Raw genomic sequence first — 25,228 nt, 5'->3', positions numbered from 1 at the left:
AGATGGGGAAGGTTTGGAAGGAGACTGAACTTTATCCCCTGACCAGTGAATGCCTCGAGGAAAGGACACTCCTGCGATGCTCGGTGCATCTCCTTCAAGAAGTTCTGCCTGTCTGGGTGCACATGGTCCTCTTCAGAGCTGGGATCTTAACGTTACCTGCAGTTCGACTTTGTCCACTGACTGGCTTCACAACCTCTCTCTGTGTTTACCTTCTCCTAGCTCGGATCACACAGCACCTCCCAACTTCGCCATCTGCTTACCGTTCTCTTGCTCTGCGGTTAGAAATCACACGGCATAAATGCCCGGAGACACTGCCCATCTTCGATTTCCTTAGGGGACGCTCCTCGAAGTGCACAGCAGTGTCAAAAAGGACACGTGGTTTTTAAAGCGCTTTGATGCACCGCACCACCGCCCAGCTTTTCCCCAGAACTGCCGGTTGACACCTTTATTTAAAAACCCACGGCTCTGGGCCTCGGGCAGCACTGAGCATTTCTTGACCAGTGGGGCTGAGGCTGTGGTGTGGCCACTGACAATTTTTTGGAACCTGCCATTTGCTTACCCACTGTTCAAAAAATGAGCCGTCCTTCCGCTTGTGGGTGGTGGGGCTGCACGCACCATGCCCTTGTCACCAAATCCACAAGTATTTTCTTGCAGATGGTTGCTTTGTTGTTGTTGTTAAATTTTAAAGTAAATTTATGGAAACATAAGAAATGCTAGGTCACACCTCGGGTTTTCATGAAGTGAACACACCAGTGTAACCAGCTTTTGAACGAAGACACAGCCCTGGTCACCAGGACGCGGTCCTGACAAGGACCTTCCCACACCACCCTCCTCCTCCCACCTAGAGTAGCCACCAACATGGCCTCCGTTGGAGGGACGGAACGATGGAACCCACAGGTGCGACCTTTTCCACGGGTCGCACAACCACGAGCCTTCCCTGCAGCGTTGTGCATGACTAGCCCACCCCGGCTGCTGTGTCAGCTCCCTGAATGAAGACGGCCACTGAGCCGTTCTGCCCAGCTGCTGGGGACAGCGCTGCCTTCAAACTTCGTCCACACCTCCTGGTGCCTGCTGGTGCCCCCGCAGGGTGCATGTTTAGGAGTGGGAAGTGCCGGGTCACTGTCCACCCCCAACAATGACGCCTCCCAGCGCTGTGGCTCTTGCGGGAACAGTTAACACAGGGCTGAGAACCCTATGCCAGCTGGGAGAACTACACCAAATACCTGTGGGTGTCCAGTTACCACTCAAGAGCATGCTGAGGACACCCCTGGTTTCACAAGACTGAGCACAAGGGCTTCCCTGGTGGCATGGTGGTTAAGAATCCACCTGCCAATGCAGGGGACACAGGTTCGAGCCCTGGTCTGGGAAGATCCCACATGCCGCGGCGCAACTAAGCCCGGGTGCCACACTTACTGAGCCCGTGTGCCACAACTACTGAAGCCCACGCACCTAGAGCCCTCGAGCCACAACCACTGAAGTCCACGTGCCTAGAGCCCGTGCTCTGCTACAAGAGAAGCCACCGCAATGAGAAGCCCATGCACCACAACAAAGAGCAGCCCCCGCTCGTCGCGACTAGAGAAAGCCTGCGTGCAGCAACGAAGACCCAACGCAGCCAAAAATAAAATAAATTAAAAAAAAAATTCCACTATTTAAAAAAAAAAGAATGAGCACACGCGGGACGTGATAAAATGAGTCCCAGCACACTGTATCTGGTTTCGGGTTTTATTTTAGAATTTATAAAATTCCAGTGTCATCCATATTCATGAGCCTTTACACATGTTTGCATATAATCTCCAAATTTTAAAGTTAAGGCCAAGGGATGGATGGTAGCCATGGACACATATGATATGGAAGACGTTCAACAAGGAGGAGACGGACACACGCGCCCATTCCCGCCAGGCTCTCCCCGCAGCATCGGAGGCCGCAGGGGACAGGCCTGGGCACAGTCATCTCATCCCCTTTAACAACAACCAAAAACAGAGCGAGCGAGACCCCAAACACAGTTTAGGAAAGGGGAGTTTGCATCTATGACGTTTAGCAGTAAATGCACGTGTGCAAAAATCTGTTGTGAGAATTAAAAATTTAACTCTGGGGAGGACAGGGCTGGATGCTGTAGGAAAGACAGAGGGAGGGGGAGGTGTGGGCAGACTCCCGGGGGGCCAGTGGGAAAGGCTCTGAAACTCATGCCGAAGGAGAAGAGGGGATGGTCCTTCCCCTGCGAGGCTCCCAGAGGCGGGGGGGGCCTTTCCTCCTGTCTCCCTGTTGCAATCAACCCCACCTCCTTCGGGGTCACGCAGCCCACCCAGCAGGAGCAAACGCCCCTCCTTTCCTCTCCCAGGTGGCCACGCCTCTGAATGGGCACACTTAAGGCCGCCGGAGCTAGTGGGGACTTGCAGAGGCGACCGCAGTTAGACTCGGGGTCTACTCAGGAACTGAAGAGTCAGAAGGGGTCCGAGCTCCAGTTAATAAATTGAGAGAAAAACTCTGGGAGTGGGGAGAAGGTGGTCAGAGCAGAGACGACTGTCCCCAGGGCACAGGGCAGCTCCTCTACGAGGCCCAGCATCTGGCAAGACAACTCAGAGTGGCCCGTCGCCTCCGTGGACATGGGGCCCCACCTTTCCCTCTTCAGGGTGGACCTTGACCAAGCCGGCTGGGGCCGGGGCACCCTGACCCGCCAAGGCCTGGGGTCCAACCGCGGGACTGACCTACCACACACCTGACAAAGAGGCCGCCAGCAGCACCGGGGCCTCTGGTCCCGGCCGAGCGGCAGCCTCTCTCTACCCCAGGGCCAAGAGGCCTGCCCTTCGAGCATGCATCAGCGGCCACCTGGGGGGGTGGCCCGTGTGCTCCCCGTTGGACGGGCCCACTGGCCACCGACCCAGTGGGTGAGGGACAGCACAGTCTTGAGCCGGGCACTCGGCTTCCAGCCCCCAAGGCCGCAGCAAACACACCCTGAAGCTCGGGACACCCCATACCAGCTCTGAGGTAGAAAGAGGCAACTAACTCAACAGGGGGCATCTGGGAAGGGGTGGGTGCGAGGGAGCGGAAGGTGGTGTAAAACCAAGTCAGCCAGCGTGCAAAGGGTGGGGCCTCCGCCCAGCAGGAGTGGGTGGTCTCCACCTCCCCGGCCAGCCCCCTCCTCTCCACCTGGCGTTCCTCAGGCCCCGCACTCACCAGGCTCACCAGACGCGGGGCCTGCGCCTGTGCGGTCCGGGGCAGAGACCCCGACGGGACAGGGCAAGCCAGGGCCCCCCAAGAACCGCGTTTCCCTCCTGCCTCCCTGATCCCTCTGGCTCCACCATGGCTCTCCTTTGGGTCTGCGGGCGCCCAGTGTGCACACCGGGCCTCCCGACCTGCCCTGCCCTGGTCTGGGTAACTGGGCTTTTTGGCAGCTGGAAGAAGGCGGAGCACATTCTACAGGGAGGAGCATCTGGATGGCAGGCAGGCATGAGAGAGAGAGGGGGGTGGGAAAGGAAGAGGGCAAACGTTTTGGCTTTTATAAAGTCAAGGAAATTTATTTCCTGAGGTCATGACACAGGAAGTAGACTCGGCTGCACCTGCGGTGCTCTCCTGGCGGAGGCCAGAGCCTCGCTGACGTGCTGGGTGACACCGTCCTGTGACCTCCTTAGTGTTCACAAGAGTGGAGAGCCGCCCAGAGCGAAGGCTGGGAGCAGGCCCCGCGCTACGCTGGGTGCCACCAGGCCCGGGACCGGGCCACACACAGCGCGGGGTGCCGGCTTCGCTGTGAGACCTCGGGGAAGGGGAGCATCGACAATTTACGGAGGGTCCAGCCGCTGGGTCAGATTGAGACAAACCATCATGTGGTGGGTTCAGGTCAGCAGGCTGGAGAGGGTTCTGCTCTTTGATCATTATCGTTTGGGGCCCCATGGGAGGGTCTTGGGGGCCACCTGAGCCCCAAAGCTGGGAAACTCCTCGGAGCTGCTCATATCGGGAGCCTGTGGGGGGAGAGAGGGCTGGGCTTCAGTGACGAGGCCGCCCCCGCCCCCGCCCCCTAGCAGCTTCTGGAACGGCCGCCGAGGCGCACGCGCAGGGGCTGGACGGCTGAGCCTCACCTTCTCGCTGCTGCTGGCGGTCCAGGGCGCGTCACGCACCACAAAGCCCCTGGACGGCGCCTTAGACTCCTCGTGGGGGGCGGGCTTCACGTACAGCTGCAGCGCCTCGCTGTCCACCACGTCGGCCAGCTGTGGGTGCAGGGGGGGGGTGTCAGTTTGCAGCAGCGATGCCCGACGGGCACCCCTGCACCCGGCCCCAGGTGCCTGCCGCCCAGCCCGGACTCACGTATTCCTCCTCCAGGTTGAGGATGTGGTCGATGGCCTCCTCCACGTTCTCCGGGAGCCCTGTCACGGTCACGCAGTTGGGGTCTGGGGCCCCGCTCTGTGGGAAGCGAATGTCCACCTGGAAGGAGCACACACAGCAGCTAAGACGGCTCTGAGGGCCCCGTCGTGTGCGGCTGGGAACGGTCTGTTTCTAGTGAAGATCCCCCCTCGGGAGGACCGGGGCCCTGCGGGGCAGCTGGTGTTCAGAGCCGCATGTGCCCTCACAGATGCAGAGCCATCGGCCACCACAGGGCTGCCGCCTTCCGCAGGCCATGCAGGGCGCTGCCGACAGGGTCAACTACACACAGCTGTGACCCCACGCGACCTCTACCTGAGGGACAGAGACCTGAGCCTCGGAAGTCTCCCGATCCGGTTCCCGAGTGTGGTCAGCGACCCAGGCAGGAAGAGGTGAAGCCCCAGGTGGTCCCCGCTGCCCCCTCAACCGGCTCGTGGGGAAATAAGTGGCTCGATGGTGCACGGAGCACCCAGCCGCTCCCCCCTGCTGTGCTTTTCGGGCTCAACGCCCTTCACGATCAGGTCGGGGACTCACCTTGAATTCATCCATGATTTTGCGGATGGCTTTGCCACGGGCACCGATGATGCGGGCGTGAACACGGTGGTCTAGCGGGACGTCCTCAGAAACCATCTGTTCAAGTTCACCCACAATTTTCAATATGGCATCCCGGGCAGCTTCTGTATTCTTCTCGTACCCTGTGATGGTAATTTGGTCCTGGGGCTGAGAAAGGAGAATCCAGTCAGAAGAGGGGGCACCCAGGGATGCCTGACTGCGAGCACCGACCCAGCGGGGCGCAGCTCTGTGGGGAGGTGAGAAGAGGGGTAGGCGCTCAGCGGGCCTGGGTGAGGAAGGCCTCACCTTAAGGGTGAGGGGAAACCCAACCAGCTCAGAAGGGAGAGCGCCTAAAACAGCAGGTTACCAGTACCTGTGTTCTCCCGCCCCCCGCACACACTCCACCAGAAAGACAGTCGCGGACGAGCAGGAGGAAGGGCACCGGGCCCCAAAGCCGAGGGGACGCTGGCAGCTGAGGGCACGGGGGTGGGTGGCCTCCATTGGAGGCGTCTCCGCTGGACAGACACACCGACCTGGAGACAAGGTGCAGACAACCGTGGCCGGCACCCCTGCCCCTCAAACCAGCAGGTGAGACGCCAGGGCCGTAAAGATGAGCAGAGCAAATGGGTAACTCAAGGCAGAGAGAAGGAAACTAGAAGCGACAACCTAAAGCCATGCTCCTCAGGACAGGGAAGAGCACTACGCCCACACCGAAGAACACAACACGACGCAGAAGGACCACAGGACACAAACGAACACCTGGACACAAAACAGAAGAGCAGGAACTCGGTGACCCACGCCAGGAGAGAGACAAGAGAAACGCCAGGACACACCAGGGCTGTGGCCAGGTGCCTCCGGTCCCGAAGAAGCAAATGCAGACGGTGGGCGGCGGGCTCCACCCAGAACCCAGCCCAGCAGAGCCCAGACTCCCACCAGCCGGCGGTCCCATCGTCCGCCAAGTACACAACAGCACAGAACAGACTGCAAACGCAGCATAAGCCTCACAGGAAAAAGCCACGAATGCGACCCAGGACCACTCAGCCCCACCTGGCTCATGGAATGCTAACCAAAGTAATCTCAACACTATGAACAGTGACTAAAAACTGATGATTACGTGGAAAAGTTGGGGGAAATAAAACGTAGTGAAGGCGAAGAGTTTGAACTAAATTCTCAAGATCAAGATAATTTTAAAAAGTCTCGAATGAAGAAGAACAGTAGTTTTACGAACACTGCTTAGAAATACAGAGGTGAAGAAACGGCACTGCCCAAGATGCACCGGGGAGGGTCAGCAGGGTCAGTGAGGATGCCAGGGGCTGAGTCCAGAGCAGTAAGAGGCTGGGAGGAGAGGAGGCAGGGCGGGGGACAGGAAGGCCCAGGTCACCTCCCAGAGGTTGAGCCTGAGGGGCAGAAAGTGCGAGGGAGGGGGCAGGCAGGGGTGTGCGACGGCCTGGGGGCCATGTCTGGGGGGAGGGGCTGCCTTCCACCGCCCTCTGAGTGCAGCAGGTGGAGGGCCAGGTGGGCATGGGAAAAGTGCTCCAAGCCCATGACAGAGAAGCCTCGTGCGCTGGCCTGGGCCAACATGGGCCCAGACCCCAAGCCACAATCAGCTCCCCAGAGACCTGCTACTCTCATCACCCCTCTGGATACGCCCTAAGTTTGCGTGGTCACTGTCCCCAGGTCAGGACGAAGACCACCGAGAGCCCCTCTGCCCCTGAAGCGCTCCACCGTGGCGTCTGACTCAAGTGGGGTCCTCCTTACCTGGTTCCCATCATCCTTATCAGGAAACTGGATGTTCACGTCATGCTCCAAGCGGATTTGGGTGATCACTGCCCCCTTCCTCCCAATGATTTTGGGGTGATATTTGGGGTCTACAGTGACACTCAGCTTAAAACTCCTTAAAGCCTGCGGATGAGACAAGAGAGAGTGAGGGGGAGGGGGGGCACGTCCGCCTCGGCCCTCAGCATCGCGCGCCCACGCGCCCCTTCCATCCTCAACCTGGAAGGGATCCGTCGTCACCTCTGCAACAAGAACGAGACACGGCCTTCCCGCTAGCCGCTGCGCCCCTTCCGCCATCAGCTAGTAATGAGAACCCGAGGACCTGACCATTCCACAACCACGAGCACAGATCCTTCAGAAAAGAGGGAAAGCTGCGTGCTGGTAACCGACAGGCCTGGCACAGCACACAGCAAGCCCTGGGCTCTACTACCCTAACTTGTGAAACAGAGACCTGATGAGTAAGTATAAAAAAGTTCTGGGTCTTTTGGGGTAGGGGTACGAAAGCAGGCAAAAAAAAAAACACCCCAAAACCAAACCAAACCAACAAAAAACCCACAAAAGGGAACAAAAGCGCTAAGGGATGTCCACAGGCAGAGGCTCAGGCAAAGCCCTGGGCAGAGAAGGGCCCCCATGGCCTGTGCCGAGGCTGAGACAGCAGGGACCACAGACTCGTGAGGTTCACAGGCCCTGCCCCATCACCAGACGCCAGGAAGGTTCCCCTCAGCAAGGAGTCCGTTACCCCCACATAAAATGTAACGGTGCTTCAAGTTTCCCGAACACCCGCCCCTGCGTGCATCACTCGTGGAATCCTCCAAACGCCAGCCCCACAGAGAGGCAAAGCGGCTTCTCATGTCCACCCAACAGCAGGGAAACAGCACCGAGGGCGTCAGTGGGAGCCGTGTGGGACCACAGTCACATGTTGGGGGGAGAGGGGGTCTTTCCTAGCAATGGCTCCCAGGCCTCCCCAGCTGAACCTTCCCTGTAAGGTTGGCAAATGTCTTCAGATTTACTTAAGAAACAGCTAATTAACGTGGAAGCCCACCTTTGCCACCGTTACGTCAAGAAGAAAGGGCCACGGCCCCAACATTGCCTCTGATGAAAGCTCGCTGCACGGTGGGTCAACTGGCTCTCCCGCTGCCACCTGACTTCATTGGCTGAGGGGCAGCCCGGGAGCTGGAGGTCGGGGCCCCCCGGGTGATCCTCCCTGGCCCACGCAGCCCCGCCCGGCCCTCACCCGGTCTTCTTGCTCTGCCTGCAGCTCCTTCACCCGCTCCAGCAGCCCAGCCTTGGCCCGGTCCAAATTCGCAGCCAGGCCTGTGATGGCGATGATGTCAGACTGCAGTTCAGGTGCCGGGACGTGAATATTCACCTGTGCGGAGACGGGGACAGGCCTGATGCACGTGCAGGACAGACACGTGTCTATCTGGTCCCCACCAGCGGGGAGCCTGGGAGCCGTGATCAGCTGTCCACCTGTCCCTTTGGCCAGGGACAGAACTGCAGGCTCAGGACAAGGCGGGTGGGACGTGAAGCCCCACTCCGAGGGCTGACCTCCTGACCTGGGGGGCACCCCCCCGACACCTGGTCTCCAGGGAAAGGACCCGCCAACAGCTGTACCTCAAACTCGTCCATCATCTTGCGGATCCCGCTTCCCTTCTGCCCGATGATGTACCGGTGAAGGTCAAAAGGCACCTCCACTTCAATGGTGACGGGAACCAGCGCCTGCAGGGCAGGGGGTGAGGTTAGGCCTGAGAGCGAAGAGCAGAGGGACCCTGTGGGCTCAGCAACAGGTCTTCATGGAGCACAGGGGACGAGCCTGTGACAATCGAACCTTCTGTGCCATTCCACTCGGACTGAGAATGCTGCCTAGACCTTTGACTCAACAGAGGACACGGAAAAAGGATGTGGAATGCAGTCTTCAGGTCAATGCTGGCAGAGCAAACAGACCCGGGCCTGTGCTCAACGCGGCAGCCCCTTGCAGAAGCAAAGCAGCACAACTCCAGGGAGAGGCATCAGGGGCCCACAGAGGAGGGGAGTGGGGCTCACAAAGAGGCTCGCCCTGATCCCAGCCTCGCTGAGACCCTAGAGTGGGTCAGAGCAATGGGACACCACCCGGGACCACAGACTCCACTATCCCCGACTGCAGCCCCGACCGTGCCCTTTACCTCGGCAAGCTGCTTGCCCCACTTGACCCGTGATACGACAGAACCCGTTCTGTCCACTGAGGTGGCGCTCAGCAATTACTCATCCTTGTGAGCCCCGGCAGCTGCACACCACGGACGGTGAGTCCGAGCCCCGCCAGCTCCGCGCCCGTCCTTGGCCCGGGCCTGCAGCCCTGCTCCTGGGCTGTGACCTTCCGCAGTGCGAGCCGAGGTGCTTGGGCTCAAGTGACTAGAGCCGCTCTCCCTCCCCGCCCCCACCCCGGTGCCTGCTGATGGGCCCCCAGGGACGTGGGAGTGGTGGTGGGGTTCTGAACGCACCTCGAGGGCTTCCTTGGCGGCCTCACACTTCTCCTTCCGGCCGGAGATGACGATGATGTCGCACCTCCTGGGGGAGCCGGGCTCGGCCTCCTTGCCATCCCTCCCCTCCCCCGCGTCGTCACCATTCTCCTGGACAGCAGGCTCCACACTGTGCACTAGGGACAGGGAAGGGGCAACTCAAGCTGCTGAGCGCCCAGGCCCAGGCCATCCTACGGGCCACCGCACGACGCTCGTCCCTGTCCAGACCCATACACTGGTCCAGCGCCTACGGGGGGTGCTGGTGGGGAGGGAAGAGTCCTGCCTGACTCCGGGAGGACGCTGGCTGGCTGGGGGAGGAGACAGACCTGCGGGAGGGGCACGGAGCAGGGCCCACTGCGCCCGAGAGGGAAGGAGACCAGTGCCCGGATGGTCATGACAACCCAAGTGACCCGTGCTGGGTGGAGGCAGCCAGGAGGGGCTGGAGAAGATGGCTGGGGAGGGGCCAGCTTCTTGTGCCAGGAAGCCAGCAAATCCCAGAGCACTGGGGGGCACGGGAGCCGGCGGCGTGGCTCCCCTGGCCCCTCTAGGATCTGGGCGTGGCCGAAATAAACAACACGACATTCGTGGAGCGAGACAGAACCCAGGAGCGAATGAGCACACAGACACAACGGCCTAAAGCAATCACGACCCTGGACTGAGCTGGGGAAAGGTGTGGGCTCGGCAGGACACTTTTAAGATCAGCAGAACCTGCATGTGGACGACGAACTAGGCCGCAGTATCACGTAACACTGGATCTTCTGAGTCTGGTGAGTGACAGAAGAGAATGCTCTCATCCTTACGAAGAAGCCACTACAGGTAAAGGGTGCGTCTCAAGATTACATTTAAATAACTCAGAAAAAACAAGCGTGCCTGTGTGTAAGGGAGGGGGGTGAATCTGGATGTATCTTTACACCATCCTGTGTAATCTTTCTTTAATGTGAAGTTTCAAAATGAGGAAGTAAACGTTCAAGTGTGAAACATAAATGTGACAAATACGATTTAACTCGTTTCTACTCAAAACAGCCCACCTTCTCAGGAAACCAGGAGCTTCAACAGCCATGACAAGCTCCGTAGAGGACAGAGGACAGAGCAATGGGAGTGCACCCTGCAGGCCACAGGGCTGCCACCAGACCCAATGGGTCAACAGGAAGGAGATGGGCAAGCAAGGAGGACACGGGATTTACAAAGTTGGGTCTGAGACACCAGCTAGATCTGTATCCCGCAGGTCACCTCCCTGACCACCGATCGCCCTGCCCTGCCCTGTCCCGTCCCCGGGGGCACAAGCACAACCAGGTGACAGGCAGGACACCTGGAGCTGAAGGGCCGTCCCATAAGGGCAGCCAGCCATTCAGACGGTGCCCTCTGGCCGGTCAGTGGCTGCCTCATGAGAGGGGTGCTGGCAACGGGGAGGAGGTGCTGCCGGGACGGGGCCCAGCACACGTGGCACACAGAGGGCCCGGAAAAAGCGGCAGGCCTGCACTCAGGGCTCCCCACTGCACAGGAGGCCGCAGGTGCTTTGCTCTCCCCTGGCTTGGTCACCAGCAGCTGTGAACCTCTAGGAGATCTGAAGGGCACCTCACCACCCTGGAACAACTAACACAGCCCACCTCTGAGAAACCAGGGAGTGACCCTGAACCTCTGGAAGCCCCCAGGACAGCCGACCGTACTGGCAGTGCACCCGCGCAGGAGCCCCAGGAAGGGAGGAGCTTCACCAGGACAGCCAACAGCCGCCACCACCTACCCTAGGCTGGGACCACACACACACACACACACACACACACACCCACACACACACCCACACCCTCCGCTTCGCAAGCACAGGGCTCACCGCAAGGACTCACCTGGGTTCTCTTCTCTGTCTGGGAATTTAATCTGAACGTTATAGTCCCGAGTAATCTGTTGGATTTTGGAACCTTTGGGGCCCATGACCGATCGATGGAATTTCTGGGGTATGGCGCATTCTATGGTCACCTGGGCTTCCTGTGGGGAGACAGAGCAAAAAGAAAATAACCGGCAAAGGTTAGTTGCTTAGGGTCAAATTCACATCCATCGCTTTCGTTTCCGTCCCCCTATAGCCGCTTCCCAGCATATGGACAGCCTGCGGTGCAGGGCAGGGCCAAAGGGGAGGCCTCTTTCTGAAGCGCTTCCCAAAAAGCGTACCGCCCAGAACTAGAACGTAACATCTCACTGCTCTGCAGACAAAGGAGGGCCCCTCCCCCACCGCACTGCAGGAGGTGCTGTTAGGAGCCATCCCTCAAGGGATGACGTTTGGAGGCTGGGCTGGTCCACAAGGAGGGTGAGGTTCTAAAGGCTGGTTCAGAAACCCCACACGTTTTCAGGGGACCTCTCCCCTTGGGAGGAGCAGGGGGAGGCCGGTCCTTGTGGGATGCCCACCCACCATCAGGAAGGAGGCTGAACACCAGACCCCTGGCGCTGCCGAGGGAGCGTCCACCCGCCTCGGGGCCTGGAACCCTGCCGAGCCTCCCGGGCGCCCACCAGGTCCTCGATGATCTCCTGGATGCGCTTCTTGGCTGCCTCCACGCAGTCCTTGGCCCCCTTGAGGGTGACCTTGTCGCTCTGCGTGCCGGAGCGTGGGAAGCTAACCATCACACCGCCGTACTCCTCAGCGATCTCGCGCAGAACCTGGCCTCTCCGGATGACAAAGTGACGGTGGTGCTTGGGGTCCACCAGCATGTAGTCTTCAACCACGTTGTCCTGCGGCGTTGCGAGAAGGGCGCAGTGTGACCCGCCCTGCTGAGCGCGCCGGGACCCCAGGGCCCCCAGCCAGGGCCCGGCCCCCACCAGGCCTCACCAGGCTCCGGATCAGGGCCTCCAGCTCCTTCTGGGCCTCCCTGACGGCGCCCTCCTTCCCTATGATGGTGATCAGGTCCTGGTCCCTGTCCTCAGCCGCCGGGAAGATGACGCGGGCCCCGGTGCTGTCACGCACCTTGCGGATGTTGCCGCCCCCTTTGCCGATGAGGAACTTGTGATACTCCGGCTTGGCGCGGATGTCGACAGTGAAACTCTTGGTTTGCTGCAGAAACCAACCCCACGTTTGTTGGCCTGAGCCACCTGCCTGGGCCCTGGAGCAGGTGACGAAGAGGGCCTAGGGGTTGGCGCTGTGAGGGGGAGTTCTCCTCACAGTGTCACCAACGTCCCTCCAAAGGGGGCTACTCAAACCTCAGCAAGCACGTGGACAGACACCCGGACAACATGGTACTCGCATTTCCTCCCCTCCACGATCAGAGACACCAAGGTGGGGACAGCACTCAGCCTAGAGCCCCAGGCCTGCCACTGACCAGCAATGACCAAGCTTCTGCGAGCTGCTCTCTATCTCCATCTGCAAAGGGGACGTGGGCTGGGGGGACTGCACCCGCACAACAGGAAGCCCATGGCACGCCGGGAGCCTCTCCCAGCCCGGGCACCCACACTGCTCCCGACGCCAGTGGACGGCGCCCTGTCCAGTCCTCACTCCCTAGGGCTCCAGGTGACCTACGCACCACCAGCTGCAACCTCCAACTCGGAGACGGCCAAGCCAACCAAGGCCCACATCTGACACCACGAAAGGCCCTGGCCTGGCGACCTCGCTGAGATGCCGGTTCCTCTGGCAGAAGCGCCAGGAGAAATGTGAGGGGGACACACCCCCAGGCGGACAAGCCCATGCCGGGCAACCACTCTCCTTTCTCTTGTCATGAAACCCGGCCCCCAAGCTAAACGGTGAACAGCCTAAGTCTGTTATCTTTGAGTGCCGGTTTCGCAAAACACCACTGAGAATCCTCAATTTTTCAGACAGACACTCGCAAATAGCAGCATTCTAAAAGCTAACGAGTTAGCTGAGCCCAGCCCAGCAACATGATACAGGATGAGACATCAGAAACAGGTGGGGTTCGCCCCGGAAACGCCAAAGTTGGTTAAACACCAAATCAGTCCAATATCTGCACTAAAAAAAGAAAAACCAGGTGATCATGTCAACAGATCCTACAGTACACCCATTCCTGAAAAAAACGCTCAGCACGCTCGGAACAGAAGGGAACTTCCTCAGCTGCATAAAGAGCGACTGCCAAAGACCCAGAGCACAGCTCACGTCCCGCACGGCGAAGGGCCGAGGGCTGCCCCGAGCCCACGCCAGGCGAGGCTGTCCGCTCACCACGGCTACTGAACAGCGCACGGGAGGTCCAAGCAACGTAGTAAATAAGCAAGACACACAGGCGGTACAGGGCAGAAAGAAAAAGAACTGCACATTCACAGATGGTGTGTTTCACCTGTAAAACTCACAAGAATCCACAAAAAACGGTGCCGTCACTGATAAGTGAGCTGTAGACCAGATGCATAAAGCAAGGCCAATATGCAAAAGTCAAATACGCTTCTACATGCAACAGTAACTGGAGACGGAAGCGCCAATCGTATGAAGAGTACCATTTATAATCAAAACAAACTAAAACCAAAACAGACATAAACCTAACAGAACGTGAACAAGACCTTCACGCCAAAAACTACAAAACACCAACGAAAAATCAGAGTTTAAAAATTGAATCGATGTGGACTGGAAGATTCAAAACTGCCGAGACAACAATTCTCCCTGCTTTGATCTTCAGATCCAACATGACCCTAATCAAAATCCAAGCAGGATTTCGCTCTAGAAATTGACAAGCTGGCTCCAAAATGCATATGGAAAGGCGAAGGGTCTAGAAGAGACACAGCAGTTTAAAAAGCACGAAGCCGATGGCCTCCCGAGACGTCCCACAAAGCGGGCCGTCCACTGCGGTGCTGCTGAAACGGAGCCAAGTCCACAAACAGAGCGGCACCTGGGATTTTAACAAAAGGGCAAAGGCGACTGAGTCAACAGAGAACCTTGGGAGGTGACAGTCAAAAGGTTTTTATTTGAGTGGCGGTCACATGAACGTATGCTTGTCGAAACTCAGAGCTATACACTAAACTTTACTGTATGGAAATCCTACTTGAGGGAAAAAGCCCCAAATAACAAGCCTAGCAGCACATTTTCTACACTGAATATGTAGGCATCCGAGTTGGAAAGGCCCTTCAGTGGGGGCAAGAATCAGAGACATACAGGTATATACAGGTGTTTGCTAACCTGCCACACAGAGAGGGTGTGTGGAGGCGCCCAGCGTGACAAGAGGACAGACACAGTGACCCTCCTGGGCGGTGCTCACCTTCTCCTCCGCCAGGTGCAGGAGCTGTTTCCGGGCCTTCTCCACGTCCGAGGAAGGGCCCCTGATGATCACGGTGTCACTTCCCGAACCCTCCACGGGGAAGTGGATGTGGACCCCACCGCACTCCTCCATGATGGAGCGGATGAGGCGGCCCTTGGTGCCGATGAGCGAGTTGTGCAGCTTGGCAGGGATGGAGACCTCCACCTCGGCTATGTTGGCCTGAAATGACACACAGCACGAGCGAGCCAGGTTTTTGTGTGGCGGGAAAGGGCAGACATGCCGCGGAGGGAAAGCCGTGACGTCACACAAGATGTCTCCCTCAGGCGCCTGCAGCAGAGGCAGGGCCGAGATGCCCGAGGACCAACCCTCCCAAGAGCCCCGTAAGCAAGGACCCTGCCTCTACTCAAGGCGGAGCACAGGGACTGGATCACCTCCCACGTGACACAGCGACAAGACGCTGGAGACAGGAAACAGGCCAAGCCTGGTCCCTGCCCCCGGCCAAGCCCCTGCATCAAGCATGCAGCCCTGACAGCCCAGGGAGAGCGCAGCCCCCAGCACTGCAAGCTCACGGGCTGAATGTGCAGGGAGACCAGCCGGGCCAGGGAAAGGACCGCCACAGACCCGGGACCAAGCACCGCTGTGATCCCACCCAACAAATCTAAAAAGCAAGTCCGAAAAGGAGCAAACTGTTTTAAAGTAACTTATCGAAGCTCAAAGATATTTATAGAAATGCAAAAATATCCAGCACCCACCAAAGTAAACTTCATAATATCTAGCATCCAATTAAAAAAAACAAACAAAAAAACCGGACATGCAAAGAAGTAGGAAAAAACAACCCATCACGAGGAATGAACAACGGAAAACAACCCAGAAATGACACAGAGGTTAGAGCCAGTGGGCCAAGGACACTAAAACAGGTATTTTCATCACTAGACTACACAGGTCAAAAAGCCAAAGGCAAGCTGAATGTGTCAAGCATAAAAACAAATGGCTGAAACTGAACTTGTAGAGGTGAAGACAATATATGAAAAGAGGAAAATATACTTGGTATAATCACAGATCAGACATTGCAAAAGACTAATGACCTTGAAGAGACTGTTGAAAGGAGGGAAAAAAGCACTCCTCCTCCCCAAGCAAATAAAAAGGCACTGGTGGACAGCAGGGCAAGGTCAAGCTGCCTAGCACCAGGTAATCTGAGTTTCCGGACGACAGAAAAAAACAGTGAGAAATAACGACCCAAATATTTCCAAATCTGAAGACAACTCTAACCTCACATATCCAAGAAGCTCGATGAGAGCTTCAAACTCCAAAGAAACACGAATGAAATTACACCAGGACACATCGTAAGTTGCTGAAAGCTGGTGATATGATCATTAAACAGGCCAGAGGAGCAAGGATGACATCAGGTGTCTCGTCGGAAACCACGTTAAGTGAGAGACACTGAGGCAAAGCCTCGAGTGCTGAACGAAAGCCACCAACCTGAGGATGTGGGGCTGGTGGGGATGCGAGATGGTGCAGCCACTGTGGAAGACAGTCTGGTGTTTCTTACAAAACCAAATGTTACTCTTATGACACGATCCATCTTACTACTTACTACTAAGTAAAAGAAGCCAGTATGAAAAGGCTACATGCTATTCCAACTATTTGACATTCTGGAAAAGGCAAACTATGGGGCCAGTGAAAAGATTGGTAGTTGTCACCGTTTGGAGGGAGGGAGGGATGAACAGCTAGAGCGCAGAGGATATGTTGACGTGGGTGTATTTTCTTATTAAGATGCATGTAGGGTTTACGGTATGTCGACAAAACACAGTGGCGGGCGCAGGGCTGGAGGCCCACTGTTCTCAGTTCCTTACACTGAGTTTCAAGCAGCATCAAGTCACCTGAAGACAGGCTGTGGGAAGTTGAAGATGCATATACCAAACACCCTAAAGCAACCACTAAAATAAAACAGAGGTACACCCAATAGACCAAAAAAGGAGGTTAAAAGGAATCATAAAAACATCTAACCCAAAAGAAGGCAGAAAAGAGAACAAAGTAGATGGGACAAAGAGAAACAAACAGCAAGACAGTAGGTTTAAATCCAAGTGCTCTACGTAAAATAATCACACTGAGGGGGCCAGGGGCTGGGGAGAGGGAAGGAAGAGCTGTTATTTGGTGGGGACAGAGTCTCCGTTTGGGAAGATGAAACCGTTCTGGAGGTGGCGGTGGTGACGGCTGCACAACAGTATGAATGGCCTTAGTGCCACTGAACTGGACTGGACATTAAAAAGTGGTTAGGATGCTGAATTTTGTTTTTCAAACTTCACAATTTTAAAAATGGAAAAATTATAGTCACATTAAATGTAATTTAATTAACTTACTAAGTGTATGTAATAAAACTTGCCATACATACCACAGAAACATATATAATTACTAATGTGATTAAAACGTAAACACTTTTATTTAAAAGGCAGAGACTGTCAGACTGAATAAAAAAGCAAGCTGCCTAAAAGAATCTCATTTTGATAAGAGAAAAAGTAGATTTCAGAGAAAAGAATATTACGAGGGTTAAAAGGAGATCATTCTACAATGCTGCAAATTACGTATACTAGGAATGAGAAAGATGACATTACCAGAGACAGGAAAGAGATAATACGTGAACATGAAGAAAATTTTTACACTAGTTAACTTGACAACTTAGATAAAAGAGGAAACCCCTTGAAAGACACAAACTACAAAGCTCACACAAGAAGGAACATGATCTCCTGTGATGAAGCGTCACCCGGCAGTGAAAAGCAGCACTGACACATGTGACAACGTGGTGAATCTGGAAGGACCTGTGGTCTGAGAACAGCGAGGCCTGCGTGCGGGCGGAGGCGCCACGGTTCCCCTCACACAGTGAAGCAGGAAACTCACCCCAACCCACGGCAGCGCAGAGACCAGGGTGGATGGGGGGGCCCCAGGAGCCCAGTGGGGCAGAGGCGGGAGTGAAGGGGGATGAGGGTATTTCGGGGTGACGGTGTGCGCTATCTGGATCGTGGAGGTGACTCCAGCGGTCAAAACTTACACTGCACACTTTAAACACATGCAGTCTCTTGCCTGTTAATTTTTCAAAAAATTGAAAAAAAAAAAAAAAAAAAAAGTAACACCTTCAGAATGGGACGATTTCCAAGCACCTGAGTGGGACAAGCGGCAGGCATCTCTTGGTGGCCCACCCGGCCCTGCGCCCCAGGCCCCAGGCTAGAGCACCCCGCCACACAGCGTCCCGTTACCAGGTCTTTCTGGATGGACAGGATGCGGCTCCGGGCGGCCTCGCAGTTGGCTCGCTTGCCTGTGATGATGATGGTCTCCGAGTTGCTGTTCTCTGCAGGAAGGTCGATCTTGGTGTTGCTTTCCTCCCGGATCTACAAGGAGCGAGGGGACCGTGAGGGGCTGACTTCCCAGGGCTGGGCAGCAAGGCTCCCTTCTTCAGCTCTAAAGCCAGAACAGCGCAGGGCTATGGGGGCGGGGGGGCAGAGCCAAGATTCGGGAGACACGCCGGCCGGTCACCTTTTTAATGTTTGCACCTCCTTTCCCAATGATGTTCTTATGAAACTGTTTGAAGATCGGAACAGAAATTGAATAGCTATTTTCCACCTAAAAAACACAAAAGATGGTACAATTAACCGTCGTACTACAGATTGACTTGTCCTTCTTGTGCCTGAAGGTGGGACGGAATGACAGGATTCTGCGACCTACTTCTCTCCCCACCTGACCTCCAGAGATCTGTCACAGGAAAGGTGAGACAACTTATCCGACAACTGACCAACCGGGCGTGCCAGTCAGCTACCGCAAAGTCCCTCCCGGGAAGAGCGGCCCGCGAGAGCGCCTGTGATCTGTTACACACGTGTTCTACAATCCAGAAGTGCCTGGACACACACCAGCTCTTTGGTGTCATAGCCAGGAGCAGAGCTGCCTGAGGGTGGGCAGAGGCCGGGATGCCAGGCCTAGGAGAGAGCTCAAAATGCCCATGAGGGCAGCAATTCCCACCCTCCAGGGCAGCGCTGGGAAGCCCTCCCCATCACCCCCCCCTCTGAGGAGGTCAAGTCCAAGCCCCCGAGAACCCCTGGAAAGCACGGGGCACCTGCAGCCCTCCCACCAACCGCCCTCAGCACTCTCCAAACCGCCTCTTCGCATTCCAAGTTTCGAGGAAGATAACAAATCAAAACGTGACTCCTCAGGCTACGTGTGTAACCCTCTCTTCTCCTTACTGGATGGGAGAACTTCTCTGCCTAGGTATCCGAAGACCCCTCAAGAAACAAAGCAGGGACTTCCCTGGTGGCGCAGTGGCTAAGAATCCGCCTCCCAACGCAGGGGACACGGGTTTGAGCCCTGGTCCGGGAAGATCCCACATGCTGCGAAGCAACTAAGCCCCTGTGCCACGACTTCTGAGCCTACGCTCTAGAGCCCGCAGGCCACAGCTACTGAGCCCACGTGCTGCAACGACTGAAGCCCACGTGCCTAGAGCCCGTGCTGTGCAACAGGAGAGGCCACCGCAATGAGAAGCCCGCGCACCGCAACAAAGAGGAGCCCCCCCCTCGCCGCAACCAGAGAAAGCCCGTGGGCAGTAACGAGGGCCCAACACAGCCAAAAGTAAGTAAATAAATAAATTTATGAAAAGAAACAAGTAACTCTGCACAGGAAAAGGATTTCTGCTGCTCTAAATACCGTGAGGTGGGGGGCTGCCCCAGTGCCCGAGCGCGCTCCCCGAAGCAGGGGTTCTGGGGAGCACCCCCAGCCCCTACCACCCTCGACACTGTCGCACAGCAAAGCATGGAAGCGCGCCCTCACCAGATCTGCCGCCACCTTCTGCATGTACTTCGTGCATTTCTCCACCTCATTCTTGGGCCCTCTAAGCTGGACAATATCGCTTTTCTGTGCTGGGTCTGGAAAGTTGATGATGACCTAGAACAAATCATCAGGAGACCAAGTCTGATTATTAGCGAGGACTGGATTCCAAAATACTGAATCAAGAATGTCTTTGGGAAACCTTTACCTCTGGGAATTTGTCCCGAATTTCACGGATCCGTTCACCCTTCTGCCCAATGATTGTGCGATGAAATCTCTGCTCAATGATTAGATCCTTGGTACGCTCGTTTTCCTAAAAATACAACTGAGCACAGTGAGGGGCGCCCAGGTGCACCCCTGCAGCACTGCCAGGCACCAGCGGCTGCCAGGGAGCACCCCTCGCAGAGCACCTGCCCTCTCCAGCAATGCCCACACTGCACGTTACTCTGGTTGTGTGTTATTCTCCTGAACAAAGCAGACGAGAAAACGGAGTGTAGGACCCTTCACCCAGAAGTGCTGGCGCAGCAGCTCACCCAGCAATTCTACTTAACGGGCGGGCTGCGAGGCTTCGCCCCCTGCACAGCCCTCCTGAACACCGCGTGGCCCGGACCGCGTCCCTGTGCGGACGATTAAGGAAGAGTGGCTCGACACAGGGTGCTGAACCCGTGTGGCTCTCACCCTCCTCCAGAGGTCCTATCAAAACGTGGGAAGTACAAGAAAACGAGCAGAGCTGGAACACAGAGACAAACACTGACAGCCAAGCAGACGCTTCCAACAATTCTGGGAGGTTCTGGATCAGACTGGCATCAGGGTGCCAGAGAAACAAGGGTTCAGCAACCCAGTACCAGGATAAGGCACCCCAGAGCAAGGAGATATCTGTCTGCATTTGACTCAGAAAACCAAGAAACGTGTGTGAGGGCTGGTGGCTTAGTCTCTGGGATGGGGAACAAGGCACCACCCCGACGCTGGCTGTGCAGATAACCACAGCCGTGCTTCTTGACCTTGGCTGCACACGAGAATCACCTCCAGAGAAGTCATCACTGCAGCTGGGACTCTGGGGTCTGGCCAAGGCTGAGCACCCAGAGCCCTAGCACCTCCCTAGCACTACATGGGGCCCTGGGGATGGGGGGGAATGAAGGAAACTCGGTACCAGCAAGTCACACCCGCACCGGCCACCCTCTAGGACGGCACAGGAGGAAGGTGCTGCCACACAGCCCCAGCCCCAGCCGCGGGCTCACCATGCGGGAGGCGAGCTCCAGCAGCTCGCGCTTGGCCTGCTGCACGCCCTGCGGGTCCCCCTCGATGCGGATCAGGTTGCTCTTCTCGCTGTCGGGAGGGATGCGCACAGACACCTTGTACTGGTCTTTGATTCTGTTTACTGAAGAACACAAAAGGACACGCGCAACTGGATGCAGAATCTACCTTGCGCCACCAATGACTCACAACGTGGCAGGACAGGGCTAGAGCCCTCCCCAAAGCTAACCACTCATCCCATAAGCAAAAACTCCACAGCAAGACCTTCCATGTTCGACAAGGAGCCAGGTATGGACCACAGGCTGGCACCTCCCTGAGAACTTCCAGTGTCCTACGGCGAGGGCCACTCGGTGCCTGAGATACAGCTGGTCTGGGCATGGCCAGCGCATTTCTAATGTGGAGACAGACAACTACTGTTCAAGTAAAAAAAAATTACTCTCAAGAATATAATAAAAATAAGAAGCCATTAAAATCCAGAAGCTCCCACATTACCTGAAGATAAAAGCACCCCCATCGACCACCTTGGAGCCCATGGAGGCCATGCTGTCTAAGGAGACTCCATCGTCAGCTCAGCTCCAGCCTGAGCACTTCACTGTCTTTGCAAAACCAGTGGAGTTGTTGACAACCCTCCCCTGTCACCTCCTCTAGACAGAGATCCAGGCTCCCACACCCTGGGGAAGCCTCATCACCAGGAAATGGGGTCGGCATTTTGCCCACCATGTAGTAAAGGGGAACCAAGCTCCTTAGAGGGTCGCCAAGGAGGGATCTGAGCAAACACGGACACAGCCATGGGGCCGACCCGCTCGGGGGCTGCTGTTCCAGGGCAGAACCACACGGGACAAGAGCCAAGGACACAGAAGCTGGGTGGCAGATTTTAGATGAAAGAAAACGAAGGTGAGAAACTGAACCAGAAGAGAACGGAACAGACACAATTCTCTGAACAATGCAAAGTGGCTCTGCACTTCCCAGGGAGCAGAAACCAGAAATTAACATCAGAACTGCACTTCCTTACATTTTCTGTTTAAGAAAACACTGCAGTTAAACAAAACAAAAAACAAAAGCAAATTTATGGTGTGTGCAAATTTACGGCTCAAGCAGCACTGACTGGTGTCACTCCCTGTGGGCGTCTGCCCGTTGTTTAAAACGCTCCAGAACTCACAACTGACACCAACTAAAGCAGCAGCAACTAACTAGCTTACATTTACTCTGAACAAAGAATGGACTGCACAGGGCAAAACCCAACAGGGCAGGCACACGGAGGTGTCCTACCTACACTGGCGGGGGGTGCCCGCTACCTCACCTCCACCAAAGGTCACACACAGGGGACAGAGCTGTTCTCAGGACTGGTGAGCACCGTGATGCCTAGAACGGCACTGAAGTTAAACTGAGCAAAGCAGTGGATTTCAAAACACATCCGACATCCGCGGATTCAAGCGGAGTGCTCACTCGGCACGTTCCAACTTGAGCCGGTTCAGTCCGCGGCTGAGCCTGGGCTGGCCAGCCCAGCAGGGGCGTGGTCAGGGGCGCACGTGAGGATGGCGGATGGCAGACCCCACCCCAGCAGGTCTGGCTGAACTGTGAGGACACGGCCCCCTGCATACCTTCACGACCAGGCTCATCACGTTCACCTCTAGGCCCATCAGCTCCAGGCCAACCTCGGCCCTGCGGGAGGCCCCAGCTAGGAGTCTAGGCCGCCCTCCCGCTGGCGCTCTGCTGAGGACGCCCCACCTGCCCTCCGCGTGCTGCCCCCACTCACTGTTGGCCCCGCTCTTCCCGATGAGGTGTCTGTGGAACTTGTGGTCGATGTTGATCTCCACGTAGTCCATCCGGTTAATCTGTGGGAGAAGCACAGAGCAGGACACTGGAGACCAGAGTCCAGGACCTGGGCCCAGATCCGCAGACACACAGCCAGAACCAAGGCCCGGGAGCTGGCAGCGGCCGCCCTCTCTTCCCACTCAGCTTCAGGGTCTGCGGCAGGATCGTCCTACAGGCCTCTCGCAAGACCCTCTTCCACAGTAAGGTTTCGTCTACCCACGGCTCTCCCGGACTTCGGCCAGATTCCAGCTGTTTCAGAACTCGCCACTTGCCGACTGGGCCCCCCTCCCGCGCCTCCAGGGCCCCCAAATGAGGTCTGACTGGCAAGTGACAGGATTATGCCCTATGCCCACTCGGCCAGCACCCGGGGCACCTTACCAAGTCCTTGACCATGGCTTCGATCTGTTCCTGGGCCACGTTTACATCCTCCGTGGGGCCTTCCAGGGTGATCCTGTCCTCGCCCTCCGTGAACTCGATGTGGACCTACCGCACCAAAACAAGAGTCGGCCCACCGGGATGGCACGGCCACAGCAACCTCCTATGCGAGCCTGGGCTGCTCTCCCGGGGCAGCAGCCGATCCACAGACACCAGGAGAAGCTGGAAAGGCGGTCTGGGGATGACCACGGTTTTGGTACTAAACACTGTGTGGGAACCGCAAAGGCCTCCCCACTGTGCGCCACCAAAACCACTGGCATGGAGCACATCAACACCTCACTGCTCACGCCCCCCCCCCCCCCGTGTGCGAGGGGGGGTGAGACAGACGACAACGGGGGTGAAACGTCACCACCACTGCCCCCCGACCCCACCCGGCCCAACACACCAGGTGAGAAACAACGCACGGGGAGGGCAACCCGGGAGGCCGGCGCCACGGAGCCAGCCCCACCGTGGGAACCAGGACTCTGAACAGAACAGGAACGAAATACGACGCTCGCGTTCTCTGCCAAGGTTACCGGACCTACTGCCGCCCGAAGGACAGAGACGCGGAGGGCAGAAAGGCCCACAGACTCCACCTCCACACGAATCGTATACAAGTTCTGCTCCACGAAATTCTCAGATGTAACTACTCACAGGTTACGACACCGTAACAACTAAATGAGGTATTTCTTGAGATATTCAATAGACTTAGCAATACACTCTTCCCCTGGTTAAAAAGACCCAAAGACGTGACACAGGTATTTGAAAAAACGTATTCTGCTCACCCCTGGCTAACCACGGAGCAGCTGACTGTCACCCACAACAACTGATCTTTAAAACGGGTGCCCCGGTCTTCAAAGGCACCCCCACCCCCACAGGACAAAAGCAATGTCAGCAATGGGATGACGAAGATCAACTCAACACAGCAGACGATTCCTTACCTTTGGCATCTGCTGAGTGATTTTGGCCAGGTTCTGCCCTTTCTTGCCAATGATGAAACGGTGAAGCCAGGAAGGAGCAGAGACGGAGGAGACCGTAAAACTGTTGGCCTAGGAAAACCAGGAAACAAACCCGTGGGTCTGCAGAGTCCAGGTTTCGTGAACACCAAGGCAGGTGGCTCACCAGGGCTCAGAGACAGGTGAGTGCTGCCCTCCCCTGACACGGTCCCAGGAAACGCTCATCGGAGTCTCCCCACAGTGAGCAGTTACCTTGGCATAGACTTCAGTCAACGCCTGCCCCAGCTTTTCAGGCTCGCCTCGGAGGATCACAGTCTCTGAGGTGCTGTCTGAAGGAGGGATCTCCACAGAGACTCCAGTTCTTTCCAGGATCTCCTGCAGGGAATTGCCCTTGGGCCCGATGACATACTTGTGCTGGGATTTCCTCACCTCCACTGCGATGGTCGTGGTCCTCTTTTTCTAAGTAAGAGCGCCGTGAGGGTGTCAGAGGGAAGGGCCGGGAGCAGGACACGGGGCCCCGACTACAGCAAGTGAGCCCCGAATAGTGAAGACGATGACCAGCCAATTCCCAGAAACTCCACTAATCAAGGACTGGGCTTTCTCCTCAAAAGAATTACTGCAGAATTTAAGTCAAGCCCAGAGTAATCATTGCAACTAGCTAGGAAGAAACAAAAACACCCCGTCCTCTCCCCAAATAAAGGAACCAGCGTCAGACCTCAAAGCCCACCGACTCAGGCTAACAGCTCACCCAAAGGCCTGATCAGCTCTGAGCGACACGTGCCCAGGGGCACACAGGGCAGGGGGAGCTCGGGTGGGAATCCGTGGGGACAGCCGCCCAGCAGAGCCTGGCCCACTGCCTCACAGCTACGGGGAGGCGCAGGCGCCCCCTTCTAACTGTGGCGACTGGAGCTGTCCAGGCCTCGAAGGCTACAGGGCAGGGCTGGGCTGCTCTCTGCCCCCCTCCTGACTGCTACCTTCTCCTCGTAAACCTTCTTGACGCGAGCCACAGCCTGAGCCAGTTGCTCCTTCTCCCCCGTGAAGACGATCTCGGTCCGGTTGACGCTGGGCGGGGGTATGTTGATGCGTGTCCCCGTCTCCTGCATGATCTCGCTGACCAGCCGGTTGTACGGCCCCGCGATGAAGGGGTGGAACGCCTTCTCTACTTCCAGCCTCTCCACAGCACGTTTGTCCTGAGAGGGAAGGACGGAAACCATGAGGGCACAGATCTGGGCCTCCCGGTGGTTGGGGCAAGGCCACCACGCACACCAGGCCCGTGGCTGGCCACACCTGCTCGGCGGAGATGAGCAGGACCTCGTGGCGAGCTTTCTCGATGCCCTCTTTGGTGCCGGTGATCCTGATCTGATTGCTGGCGTCATCTGGGCGTGGGATCTGGATTTTGGTTGCAGTTTTTAGCTCCAAGTCTTGCAGTTTCTCTCCATTTTTGCCAATAACAAAGCGATGGTGTTCTTTGGGAATGGCAACAGTTGCTGAGGCCTGTGGCAGGAAAAGAACCAAAAAAACAAAAACATTTGCAGGTTCCGCAAAAGCACGTTTTCCCACGACATTCTCCCTGGTTGGAACGCCACCTCTGCCTACTCTCACCTTGCCAGCCCCAACCCGTCCTTCAGAACAGTCT

At 56.7% G+C, this 25,228-nt stretch overlaps 1 protein-coding gene across 5 annotated transcripts in view; it reads right to left on the bottom strand.

The window, feature by feature from the left end:
* Positions 1–1,708: 1,708 nt before the first annotated feature.
* HDLBP (high density lipoprotein binding protein) overlaps positions 1,709–25,228 on the bottom strand; it is a 67,197-nt gene continuing 43,677 nt past the window's right edge. For 3 of the 5 annotated variants that reach the window (XM_073806998.1, XM_073807000.1, XM_073806999.1), the window contains 23 exons: positions 24,880–25,086; positions 24,567–24,782; positions 23,845–24,051; positions 23,578–23,685; positions 22,601–22,705; positions 22,164–22,242; positions 20,392–20,531; positions 19,362–19,466; positions 19,157–19,270; positions 17,876–17,962; positions 17,599–17,730; positions 14,348–14,566; positions 11,989–12,210; positions 11,673–11,891; positions 11,018–11,156; positions 9,159–9,313; positions 8,296–8,400; positions 7,916–8,050; positions 6,664–6,807; positions 4,888–5,073; positions 4,300–4,416; positions 4,074–4,202; positions 1,709–3,974 (listed from right to left, as the gene is read on the bottom strand). In XM_073806998.1, coding sequence (XP_073663099.1) covers positions 3,870–3,974; positions 4,074–4,202; positions 4,300–4,416; positions 4,888–5,073; positions 6,664–6,807; positions 7,916–8,050; positions 8,296–8,400; positions 9,159–9,313; positions 11,018–11,156; positions 11,673–11,891; positions 11,989–12,210; positions 14,348–14,566; positions 17,599–17,730; positions 17,876–17,962; positions 19,157–19,270; positions 19,362–19,466; positions 20,392–20,531; positions 22,164–22,242; positions 22,601–22,705; positions 23,578–23,685; positions 23,845–24,051; positions 24,567–24,782; positions 24,880–25,086 — 3,375 coding nt within the window. In that variant the 3' untranslated portion in view covers positions 1,709–3,869. Of the gene's footprint in view, positions 3,975–4,073; positions 4,203–4,299; positions 4,417–4,887; positions 5,074–6,663; positions 6,808–6,921; positions 7,034–7,915; positions 8,051–8,295; positions 8,401–9,158; positions 9,314–11,017; positions 11,157–11,672; positions 11,892–11,988; positions 12,211–14,347; positions 14,567–17,598; positions 17,731–17,875; positions 17,963–19,156; positions 19,271–19,361; positions 19,467–20,391; positions 20,532–22,163; positions 22,243–22,600; positions 22,706–23,577; positions 23,686–23,844; positions 24,052–24,566; positions 24,783–24,879; positions 25,087–25,228 lie in introns of those variants that run through there. The other 2 variants (XM_033859403.2, XR_012332879.1) reach the window with 2 other exon arrangements.

Source organism: Tursiops truncatus, chromosome 7 (genome assembly GCF_011762595.2).
Source record: "Tursiops truncatus isolate mTurTru1 chromosome 7, mTurTru1.mat.Y, whole genome shotgun sequence".
Taxonomy (NCBI): Eukaryota; Metazoa; Chordata; class Mammalia; order Artiodactyla; family Delphinidae; genus Tursiops; species Tursiops truncatus.
This window is presented reverse-complemented; position numbering and strand designations above follow the sequence as displayed.